A 12,052-nucleotide genomic window follows, 5' to 3' on the forward strand; every position below is an offset into this window, starting at 1 on the left:
TTTTTCCCCATATACTTAATGCATTGTGCATTGGCACACGTAACTTAACTTGAAAAATAAGCTGCACGTAATTGCAAAAAAAAAAATATTTTACATATAAATAATCCAAAAATATTACAAATACATTTTGTTATTTATTCTGTCTATGAAACCTTTTGGAAGGACTTTTATTTTAAAGTGTTGTCAGTTGTCATTTCGACGCAGTTCACACAGCGTCATTTAAAAAACTATCGTCTCGCACGCACACTGACTCATGCATTCAACGCGCCCGTCAAAGAGTTTGTGTTCCTCTCTTTAAAAACCTTTTCCAGGAGTGTAGCAGAAAAGCTGTCGTCCTTCGCATATTTGATTAATGGCGTTCATCATGATGAAAAAGAAAAGGTTTAAGTTTAAAGTGGACGTGGAGCTGGAGGAGCTGTCATCTGTCCCGTTTGTGAATGGAGTTCTGTTCTGCAAGGTTCGACTGACGGACGGTGGCTTTTCAGAGGAGTCTTCGAGGTGAGACAATCGCAAGACATGATGGCTTTTTATTATATTTTATTATTTTAAGTGACAACAGTTATTTATCTATAAATTATAATAACAATGTAAAATACATTTGGTTATGAGTCTGTATAATATATTGTATGTTATGAGTGATTAAGAAGAGTGTTGCTTTTAATATTAAAATTAATCTTTTTATTGGCTTGCCTGATTAATATCGAGATATTAAAAAAGCAATGTAGAATAGAGAATTTTGAATAGAGAAACATGTGGCAGGGGGTATAAGAGGGGGTGTGTTCTACATGGAACTCAACAGGTCGTCAAAGTGGGCAGAATGGTAACATTCCATATCTGTCGGAATGCCTGACGTTCCTCCTTTTGAACACTGCAGATGAAGGTTTACTTTATTGCCTTGGCATTAGTGTTACTGTGTTTTCAGGACAAACAAGGGAAGAGCCTTTTGAATGAGTACAGTACAACACTGACACATAAACTTAAGACGCTGCTGAGACATTACAAGTCACATCGATGTCACGTGTCTTTACGGGATTTTTACGGGTTGTGAGTGAACGCACTCTCTGATTCCGGGAAATCACTGGTAGTGTGAATGAACCAAAATCCAACGACCCCGGGTCACTTTATCCGTGTATTTTCCGGAATCTCTGTGTGAAAGGGGCTATACAAAGCCAGTGAGAAAAACAGCTGCAGGAAGCATTATTCCGAAATAATCATTACACAATGTACAGTCTTTCACAACCAGATCAAATATGACTTAACATACACTGTAACAAGCTAATCCTTCCCCTGCTTGAAGACTTTATTATAAAATACTTTTTCTAAATCACTTTCCCTAATAACACAGAGGTAATGATGTGGCGCATAGCGATTTTCTTGTCTAGATCTATCTATCTATCTATCCTTTTGCTTGTCTATCTATCTATCCTTCCTCCTGTCTATCGATCCTTTTGCTTGTCTATCTATCTATCCTTCCTCCTGTCTATCTATCCTTTTGCTTGTCTATCTATCTATCCTTCCTCCTGTCTGTCTATCCTTCTGCCTGTTTGTCTATCCATCCATGCATCCACCTATCTATCCTTCTATTTATCTGTAGTTCTATTGTTTTATTGTATTATATGTCTCACTATTTTTCTTGTGGTTTCTTCTGCAGAGAGCCAGTTCTGGTGAATTGCGTTAAATGGAAGAAAAGATTCTCCTTCTTATGCAAGTTGTGTGCTAATGCTGGGACAGGGGTGCTGGAACCTTGTGTTTTTCGGATATCTGTAAGAAAGGTACGATTTAACGATTGTTCCGATTCTTAAATTGGGCTCTAAGAATAAACACTTTCGTTCTTTTCTGTGTTTCTGTTGGATTGGATAAATTTTGGTTTGTTCTTTTATGAAGGAGCTGAAAGGTGGGAAGACATTTGCAAAGGTAAGCTCTGTTTATCCGCGGATTATGGCAACGTTTTCTGTCAGATCACAGGCACTGATACGATGTGTGTGTCACACAGCTTGGTTTTGCTGATTTGAACTTGGCTGAGTTTGCCGGTTCAGGAAGCACCATACGGCGCTGTCTGTTGGAGGGATACAACACCAAAAACACACGTCAGGACAACTCTATACTGAAGGTATAAAGACACACACACACACACACACACACATACATACATATATACTGTATATATATATTAGGACAACTTTATAATGAAGATGCACACACAGAGAGATTTTGAGACAGTTGCCCTCTTGGTCTTGAGATCACATGCTCTCTATATTGTATCCTTTTGTTTATTTATATCATAAATATGCAGTTGCTAGGGGGCGGGTCCTCTCAGATCTGTGTGCGGTGTTGTGTTACTTTATGTTCCGTTTCATGTGGGTTATGTCTGGCATGCTCCGGCCTGTGTTGAGCTGTGTTTTCCAATCCACAACCCCCACCTATGCCTAGAGCTGTTCACAGCGCCCCCAGAATTCCACAGCCCTGTATCCTTCCACCTCTGCCTGAAGCTGTTCGGAGAGCAAACTAAATTCCACAGGCCTTCACTTTTATATCTGTAGAGATCCATGCACACCTTTAAACTTGCATCACTGCATCATACATGTTGCCATATTTATTATAGAAGCCAAGTTTATTATAGAAAAACTCTTAGCATTACAGTTATTTTACCATGTATGCAGGAAGTTCCTTGTTGAAATTTTCTACTTTTTTCTTTTTTCGTATTGGCTTTGCTGGTAATTGGTACCATTTGTTGGGCCCTTAAAAATTAATTACCACCCAACAATGGTTCACATGTTTGGTACATGAATGTTCTGTTTTAGTTTCATTTTCTCTCTGTTTGCTCTGTTCCCTTAGGTTTAGTTCCCATATTTGTTTCCAAGATTAGGTTACTCATTCATGCTCTAGTTTGCTGCTATGGTTAATCACTATTATTCTAGTTCCCATTGTTTGTTCCTTGTATTTAAGCCCTGAGTTTCCCTATTTAATTTGTCCGTTATCGTCGATGTTAAGTGGCTGTGTTTCTGTTATCTTCTAAATTTTAGTTGGTGGATATTAATAAAGACTGTTTTGTTTATCTACTTCCATCTTGTGCACTTTCAACATAATAGCAATCTGTATCAGTCGTGAAAAAGTAATACCTCTATTGCATAGGAATTATGCAAAACATAGAATCTTAAACCCCCTTCACTAAGCTCTGTGTTTATTGCTTTTAGAAAACAGTGTCAACTTTGTACAATATATTTATGTTCATTCATTAATGTATGAATGTACAGTATATAATGTATATCTGTGCTATTTTACAGTAGCTTCAAACATGGCTCATCCAATCAGATATTAGAGCCATGACTATATCCTTCATGAAAATACAATTTATCAAACAATACTCCAGTATTTGATGTTTCCAGTGGGTAATGGGTATTAATGAAATATTTAATCTGCTACATCTAATATGTGTATAACTACTCACCACCTGTCTCTCTTTTTCTAGGTGATAATCAATATGCAGCTAATGTCGGGTGATCCCTGCTTTAAAACGTAAGTTGTCCCTTAATTTAATTGTGAAAATTTGGAATTTCATATTCAAATCAGAATCTGTCTTCATCCTTTTGAAAAGACTAGCATATGTTTTGGATGCTTTTCCTCAGCTTCGGACCACCTGGTTTAACGAGGCGTAATGAATGTGACAAAAAGACCATGCTGGGGTGCGTTTCCCAAAATCATCGTTAGCCAACTATGGCCGCAGGTTCCATGAACTCTGTTGGTAACGATGGAACTTGCGACCATAGTTGGCTTTGGGAAACGCACACCTGGTGGAGATTTGCTGTTAACCCAGTTAGATCAGTGCCAAACCAGCATGAAATTCTGGTCTAAACTGGTCTTTTCAACAAGATATTACTGATATTACATTGAGGAACCCAGCGGCTTAGAATGACCTTGTTGATGTGACAGTTCAGGCACAGCTGTCGTGATGCTTTGATGCTGTCGTGTGCAGATGCCAGTATGTGAGTTTGCGCCAGTGTTCTTCCGCAGTGAATTTTTTTTTTTTTGTCTGACACCAATGTCTGGGACCGCATGAACACAGGAAGTCTGATTCAACCACACTTCCGGTAGCTTTTAGCCAAACACACAGGTGTTTTTTTTCAGCGTCTGCAGCCTAAAACCTCTGAAAATTAGTTAAGGTGGCAGGTTTACTGCACCGTTCAACGGTTTGGGGTCTTTAAGTTTTCTTTCTGAAAGATATTAATTATAATATTAAAATAATATTAACTTTTATTATTAAATTGATCAAAAGTGACAGTAAATGCTGTTCTTTTTAACTTCTTATTCATGAAAGAATTCTGAAAGAAGTATCACGGTTTCCACAAAAATGAAGCAGCACAACTGTTTTTAACATTGATAACAATAAGAAATGTTTCTTGTGTTAAATGTTATTGTTATTAAATGTTATTCAACACTGGTAATGGCAAGGTTGTTTGTAATAGAAAATTACATTTATTATTTGTAATGTCAATAATAATTTTTTTTGTTTTTAAGTTTTCTTTATTTCAATGCTTTATCTCTTAATTCTTATCTGATTCTGCTTAAATAGACTTGAAGCACTACATTTGGTATGGTTTCAGATCGGTGTAATTGTGCGGAATGCGTTTGCGTGTATGTTGAAATAGTTGACATTTATGCTGACATTTAGTGGGAGATAAATGCATCACCTCACACAGCACCCAGGCACTTTGAAAGATGTGCTTCCTGTTATGTAAGCGAGCTGGCACACAGTCATATAAACGTGTGTGTGTGTGTGTGTGTGTGTGTGTGTGTGTGTGTGTGTGTGTGTGTGTGTGTGTGTGTGTGTGTGTGTGTGTGTGTGTGTGTGTGTGTGTGTGTGTGTGTGTGTGTGTGTGTGTGTGTGTGTGTCAATCAACTTGTGCTGACATTTTACTGGTCCTACTAGTTTAAAAGAAATTGGCCCAAACATGTTTCTGTGATGGGTAGGTTTAGGGGTAAGGGTTGGGTTAGGCCATAGAAAATGTCATTAACCTGATATAAGATATATTCAGTGAGTGTTGTATCATTCTTTCGCTGTGGATAGTTGGTTGTCAAAAATAGTCATACGCACTCATAAATCAAAGTGTTTGGTGGTGTTTCCCTGTGAGTATGTGTTTATGAGAGGCATCAGAGGTGTGATCGTGTGTGTGTGGGAGTGCTCATACTGTGCCTGAAGTGCTTTTAGCTCTAGCTGGTACGTCATAGTTTTATGTCACTGATAGTTTTAGAGGCACTAAAACCATTGACATTCCAGATTAGTACTTAATAGATTAATATCCTTCTAAAATCAGTGGTTTATAGATTATTTGTTCCCTATACTGGAGAAATGAGAATTTTTCCATACTTTTAAATGCAGTTACATGCTGTTCCGTTAAACGAATTGGAGATTTTGAGCTTCAGAAGATGCAAAAATATCTTAAAGTATCAAAAGTTGTTTGTTTTATTCATTGTCTTGAAACATCAGACTTTTCTTTACACCCCTTTAATCAATGCGAATAACCTCTTTTTTGAAAAACGTATTAGTGGTGCTTGCATCACTATTGTTATTCCTCTTACTTATTATTATTCTTCTGGACCAAACTTCAGTATGTAACTCGTCCCGCACCGTTTATTGTAGACCCATGTATGAGGTGTCAAATCATGTGGCTTATTGAGGAGAGGTGTGCTATGAGTTAATTGGTCGTACGATGTTCGTCCGGCGGGCAAAAAAAGTGGGCGAAATAAAATCCCATAGGTTTACATTGGCCATAAATCTGTGAGATTGTATCTCCGCATCAGAATGCCAATTTGTGGTGGGCTCATTTGACTCGGTTTAGCAAACAGCCAATATATAGTTACATTTAAACTTTTGTAGCCAGTTATACTAGCAACCAGTTATAGCACCCTAGCAACCACCCATAGATTTTATATTGAAAAAAGATGTGAGATCTTTGGATCAGAACATTGTACAGACAAGTGGGTGTTCTCTTTTGACTCAGACTGGCAATTAGTCTTTAAATATCACCCTGGCAACAGTCTATCCTAGCAACCATTTAGAGCACCCTAGCAACCATAGAATAAAATTAATTGTCTGTGTCTCTGCATCAGAACAACATAGAGACTCCGGGATGGGCTCTTTTGATTCAGACTGACAGGTAGTCTTTAAATATCTCACTGAAAACTGTCTGGCCACGCCCTAGGAACAATTTACAACACCTTATCAACTGTATGACAGCATGAATAAGCTGTATCTCAGCATCAAAACATCATAGAGACAAAGGGGTTGGCTCTTTTGATTCGGGAAGGCATCTGTCCTGTCTATTGCTATCACCCTGGTAACTGTCTAGCCACTCCATAGCAACCATTTAGCAATGTAATAGAAAAATTAACACGCCATATCTCTATATTGAGGCTCGTGTGTAAACAATTGGGAGCCGGGATGTAGTAGTCTAAGGGCCAGATTTACTAACAGCTTGCATCAACGCAAACCCTCTTTTGGCATTAAAAAACTACTGTCATGATTTACTCAGGAGTTTCCCTTTCAGACGCAAAATTTATGGCAGGAGAGTATTTAAATGAATCATGCAATGTGATTTACTAAGGTTTACGCTAGTCAATTTACTGGTGTTTGTGCTTTTATTTATCGCCCAAAAAAGCCATTCTTAAACCGGATGCTAATTGGTAGATTGCGTTGGTCATTATGGAAATGATTCCGCTCCGTCTGTGTTCAATAATTTGTGTGTCATCAGTGGATCACACGCAGAACTTTCCACTCCCATCGGATCTTTTATGGGATTTTGCTCTCATAATGTTTTGTAAAAATATTAAGTTTAAGTTAAGAATATTATTTTGTATATTATATTATGTGATTTTTGTATATGCAACAACGTCTTTTTTTTATATAAATTCTTTTTATGTTTACATGTTTTTAGTGGTGACATTTTCTTTATTCTTCCAGGCCTCCATCCACATCAATGAACATTGGTTTTCCAGGAGAAGCAGAGACATGTCTACATGAGGACAGAAGAGGAGAGACACAGAAAGCAACTCTTATCTGTACAGGTACCTTGACAATCCACACACCTCTACCACCTATATATACAACCATATATTTTTACATTACATTTATTATTATTATTATTATACATTTTTAAAACAGTTTTTGCTGCTTTAAATTTTTGTGGAAACTGTGGCAAACTACCATTCAAAGGTTAAGTAAGATTTAAATAAATAAATAATAATACTTTTATTCAGCAAAGGCACATTAAATTGATCAAAAGTGACTGTAAAGACATTTATGAATAATATAAAGATTTTTACTTCAAATAAATGCTGTTCTTTTTAACTTTCTTCTCATCAAATAATCCGTTTCCACTAAAATATGAAGCAGCATAACTGTTCAACATTGATAATAAGAAATGTTTCTTGAGATCATTAGAATGATTTCTGAAGGATCGTATGACTGAAGACTGGAGTAATGAGTCTGAAAAAAAAAATTCAGCTTTGCATCACAGGAATAAATTACAATTTAAAATGTATTAAAGGGCACCTATTATGCAAACTTCACTTTTATATGTTGTTTGAACATAAATGTGTGTTGGCAGTGTGTGTACACAACCACCCTATAATGATAAAAATGATTCCGCTGTTCTGAACGGAAATTCTTTAGCCTTTGCAGTCCAAGTACACTTGAATTAGTGGCAAATATTAGCCGGAACTCTAAAATCGCAGTTGGTGTGCCCTAGACTCCAATCAAAACTGGACTCTAATCCGTTACTACCTGACGCAGATTTGCGGTAACATACGCATTCGCTTAATCTACTTGGGAAAATCTAATTTCAGAGTAATTCAGAATTAAATCAAATGTAACAATTTATTATGTCAGGTAAATGTATCATGCTAATTACATAATCAATTAAAATATAATCAATACAAAACATCAAATGCTCAGAGATGAAGAGTAAAAGATGCATACCTGACATTAGAAAAAATACATACAGTAATGCTGAGCGGCCGAGGACATTCAGCATTATGGGCTGATCTGGCTGCAAAATCACGCGGAGACATTTCTTTATATACTCAGACCAAGACAGAAACCTAAACATGTGCTAACAATGAGAATTTGCATTAATCGCAGTTTACACCTTATGAGGACAGCATTCCATTTGCATGAAAGATCTACCCTCCTCTGTAAGCAAGATATCTCTAAACTCTTAAAGACTTTATTACCTTTTGTTTTACTTCTTTGGGGATGAGACCTTTGTACCAGTCGCACTGAGACATTTCAAATTATACCAAACTTGTGTAGTATGTAGGGCTGCACGATATTGAAGAAAAATGCGATATGCGATAACTCGTCAAATAATGCGATATTCGATATGTGATACGATAATGCTTAAAAAGTGTGTAAAGTAAACTTAAATAATCTTCAAAAAATATTAAAAATTATATAACCTGCATGCGTGTTCAACATTCTTTTTGTGACAAGAAAACATCCCTACAACTTCTGAAAGTGAACAGCAGTGTTTTACTGAAACACAATAAGTATTATTTTAACATCAGTGTAAACCATGGGGTCTCAGGTAGGCCTACATTAGGTTTATTTAACAACAGAAACTGAATAATCAAATGTAAAAATAAACACTGCTTAGTTATCACTGTATGAATTAAATATAGGCTATACTGATTCTGAGTGATTTTCTCTTTGTCTTTTGTTCATGATCCCAGTTATTGCAAGCTGTTGCGATATGCATATCGCGATATATACTTTTGCGATATTACGATAATTTTGATATATTGTGCAGCCCTAGTAGTATGATAATTGTTCACATTAAACCATATCGAGTTTTGGGTGAATTTCCAGTAATCTCAGCATGAGAGAGAGAAGAGATGGGGGAAAAGGAGTGAAGGGAAAGAAATGTAAATTAATACAATACTGAGGTGATTGACTCAGTGTGATTGCGTCTTGGATGGGTATGCTAGTTTCTCAAGGGAGAGTTAAAATGTTAATTTCCTTTGTTTTCTCAGGGAGTAGCCCTCTCTTCTAGTTCTTCCAGTTTTACCAGTCTTACAGCGAGAGAACACAAAACTTTTGCAAGAGTATGAAAAAGCATTGAAATATAATTTCGACTCCCATCTCATATTTTGTCCATCACCAGGGCACATCCCTACTCTTGAGTAAAGAAGACCAATTCGCATTTCAACCATCCCAAAATTCACAATGATGCTAACAATCCACTGGATTTTATCTTCTAGAAAACCCAGGAAAAAGTGGCTTAAGTCATGGTTCTGTTCCAGATGAAGTTGGAAAGTGTGGACACTCACGAAACGCCAGTTACGCCAGCCAGCAGTCCAAGTTATCTGGTCTGTTCATTCACACCAAATGTATTGCTTTTCTGTTATTCTATTATTCTTTGGCTTTTTGCATAATATTATATCGTAATATTGATCAGTCTGGACATCCTTGTAGGCTACAGCACAGGTCACTCGCGCTCCTCCAGCCTGACGGAGCTCTCGCATAGGAGGAACTTGTCTGCCGGAAGTGCCTCCACTGGGATTGGCAGCCTACCAGAGCCCAGTGAGGACAGAGAGTCCCGCACACCTTTGACCCAGGGCTTAGCCACACCGTCACACAGTGGGATCACAGCCAACAGGTAAACATGTGTGCTTTAGCTCTTCCTGAAAAATTTTTTTCAGAGTAATATTTAAATGAAGCCATTAATAAAGTGTGTATGTTTTTATTTCAGGCACCCTGTAAAGCAGGACTCGGTTGAGTCTCAGCTAAAGCGAATGGACGCTACCAGAGTGGATGCTGATGATATCATTGAGACGATCCTACAGGGTCAGGACTTCAGCCACAGCATACTGGATTCTAGTAATGAAGGTACTATTAGAACAACTTTGATCAACCTTTCCTGAAATACACAAAGCACCTTGATGCATACTATTTATAGTCCAGATCTTAAAGAGGCCATATTAATGTAAAAAAGGATTTTACTCGCTCAGGTTTAAAAAACATTTTTTTTTATGTTTTTGAAAGTCTCACCAAGTTCACCAAGGCTGCATTTCTTTGATAAAAATACAGTGTTTTTGTGAAATATTATTACAATTTAAGACAACTGTTTTCTATTTTAATATATTTTAAAATGTCATGTATTCCTGTGATGGCAAAGCTGAATTACTCCAGTCTTCAGTGTCACATGATCCTTCAGAAATCATTCTAATATGCAGATTTTGGCAGAATTTCTTATTATCAATGTTGATTAACAGTTGCTTCTTAGTTGTTTGTGGAAAGTGATACACATTTTTAGGATTCTTTGATGAATAGAAAGTAAAAAAAAAATTGCATTTATGTAAAATAAAAAATAAAAAAAACATTATAAACACAAATAAAAATGAACAGTATTAAGAGGAGTTTTAAGGTACCGGGGTTACGTTATGTTTTGGCAGGGAGGGTACACATACACATGCACATATAAAGACAGAAATTGACCTACTTCTATAAATATATTCTTAATGGCCTTGAAATAATTTTTTTACATTTGAACATCATTCCTTTCTCCATAAGAGCAGGTTGTGGGGAAACAACCAATGATGGACACACACACGAAAACATGTTGTGTATGACCAGCTCATGCGGAGCTTTACACTACACCACAGAGTGGTCCACTGTCCCATAGTAGGTGCAAACTGCATTCAGTAGACACAAACTCAGTATAAGGAAATTCTGAGTTGTGTTTTACCGCAGATGCAGAGTTGCACTAATAGGCATCACATAGTGGTTTTGTCAAATGAATGTTTACTATGGTTACTGCAGTCTCAAACAAACAGATGATTGAATTTCCCTTCTTCTCCTCTCTGACTCACGGATAAACCTCAGAGACAGCAACATTAAACCTGCAGCTGCCACAACAACTTTTCCCTGAAACCACCAGAGCGCTCTCTCTCTCTCTCTCTCTCTCTCTCTCTCTCTCTCTCTCTCTCTCTCTCTCTCTCTCTCTCTCTCTCTCTCTCTCTGTGTATGTATATGTTTATATATATATATCAGTCAAACCAAAAATTATTCAGACACCAGGTATAATTTTTGGAAAAAAAATTTACTAGGTTTTTTTTTTTTATTGCAGGACACTATAGTTCATTTATGTAAGTGAGGATAGCAAAATAAAGTAAACTGTGGCATAGTATACCCAAAAATTCTTCATACAGTGGACTACCAGTAAAATGTGTACAAATTTGGCACCAAAAAATTATTCAGACACTTTGACCTGACCATGTTTTGCTTCAGTGATTTTTCTTTAATTGCCTTTTTACACCCCAGATTGAACAAAATTAAGCATTGCTTGGTAATTGGTTGACCTATTGGTATTATCTAATTGTGTACTTAAATTTAACAGCTGACAGCTATTCAACATAATTCATTTGTGAGACAGTCTAACAGAAGGATGGCCAAAACCAGTGAAATATCAACAGAGTTCTTGTCAATATTGTATTACCATTTTCTAATATAGAATAATATAGCTATATATATATTGCTTTAAATGTTTTTGAAAAAAGTTTGTTATTCTCCTCAAGGCAGCATTTATTTAGTAAAAAATACAGTAAAAACAGTAATATTAACTGGTTTCTATTTTAATGTATTTTGAAATGTAATTTATTTCTGTTACGGCAAAGCTGAAATTTCAGCATCATTACTCCAGTCTTCAGTGTCACATGATCCTTCAGAAATCATTGTAATATGATGATTATATGCGTATGTACATAAATGTTGTGTATGACCAGAATGGCTTCAAACTGGTGCTTGTTCATTCAAAAGTTGATGCTGTAATGTTAAGACATTGCTATGTGGTTGCTAGAGCTCTGGATGGTTAAAAAAAAAAAAATCTATTGTGACCCCTAAATATGACTCCAGTTCCTTCTTCAGTGAAAGTATGAGAGATGCTTTTGCCCATTTTAGTGTCCACCATTTGATATGATTTTTTTTATTGTATAAAAAAAATTCAATATAGTCTAAATATTTGTGTATTTATGTGTTGCAGAGGAGGGTCTTCGGCTG

At 36.5% G+C, this 12,052-nt stretch overlaps 1 protein-coding gene across 1 annotated transcript in view; it reads left to right on the top strand.

Moving 5' to 3' along the window:
- Positions 1-211: 211 nt before the first annotated feature.
- The window catches only part of eeig2a (EEIG family member 2a), a gene marked incomplete at its 3' end in the record, with an annotated part of 12,835 nt that continues 994 nt past the window's right edge, over positions 212-12,052 (top strand). Inside the window, exons 1-10 of the mRNA XM_082173396.1 lie at positions 212-498; positions 1,652-1,772; positions 1,885-1,914; positions 1,994-2,110; positions 3,470-3,516; positions 6,959-7,062; positions 9,256-9,363; positions 9,470-9,653; positions 9,747-9,883; positions 12,036-12,048. Coding sequence (XP_082029522.1) covers positions 353-498; positions 1,652-1,772; positions 1,885-1,914; positions 1,994-2,110; positions 3,470-3,516; positions 6,959-7,062; positions 9,256-9,363; positions 9,470-9,653; positions 9,747-9,883; positions 12,036-12,048 — 1,007 coding nt within the window. The 5' untranslated portion in view covers positions 212-352. The remainder of the gene's footprint in view (positions 499-1,651; positions 1,773-1,884; positions 1,915-1,993; positions 2,111-3,469; positions 3,517-6,958; positions 7,063-9,255; positions 9,364-9,469; positions 9,654-9,746; positions 9,884-12,035; positions 12,049-12,052) is intronic.

This window comes from Leuciscus leuciscus (genome assembly GCF_965113295.1).
Source record: "Leuciscus leuciscus genome assembly, chromosome: 6".
Lineage (NCBI taxonomy): Eukaryota > Metazoa > Chordata > Actinopteri > Cypriniformes > Leuciscidae > Leuciscus > Leuciscus leuciscus.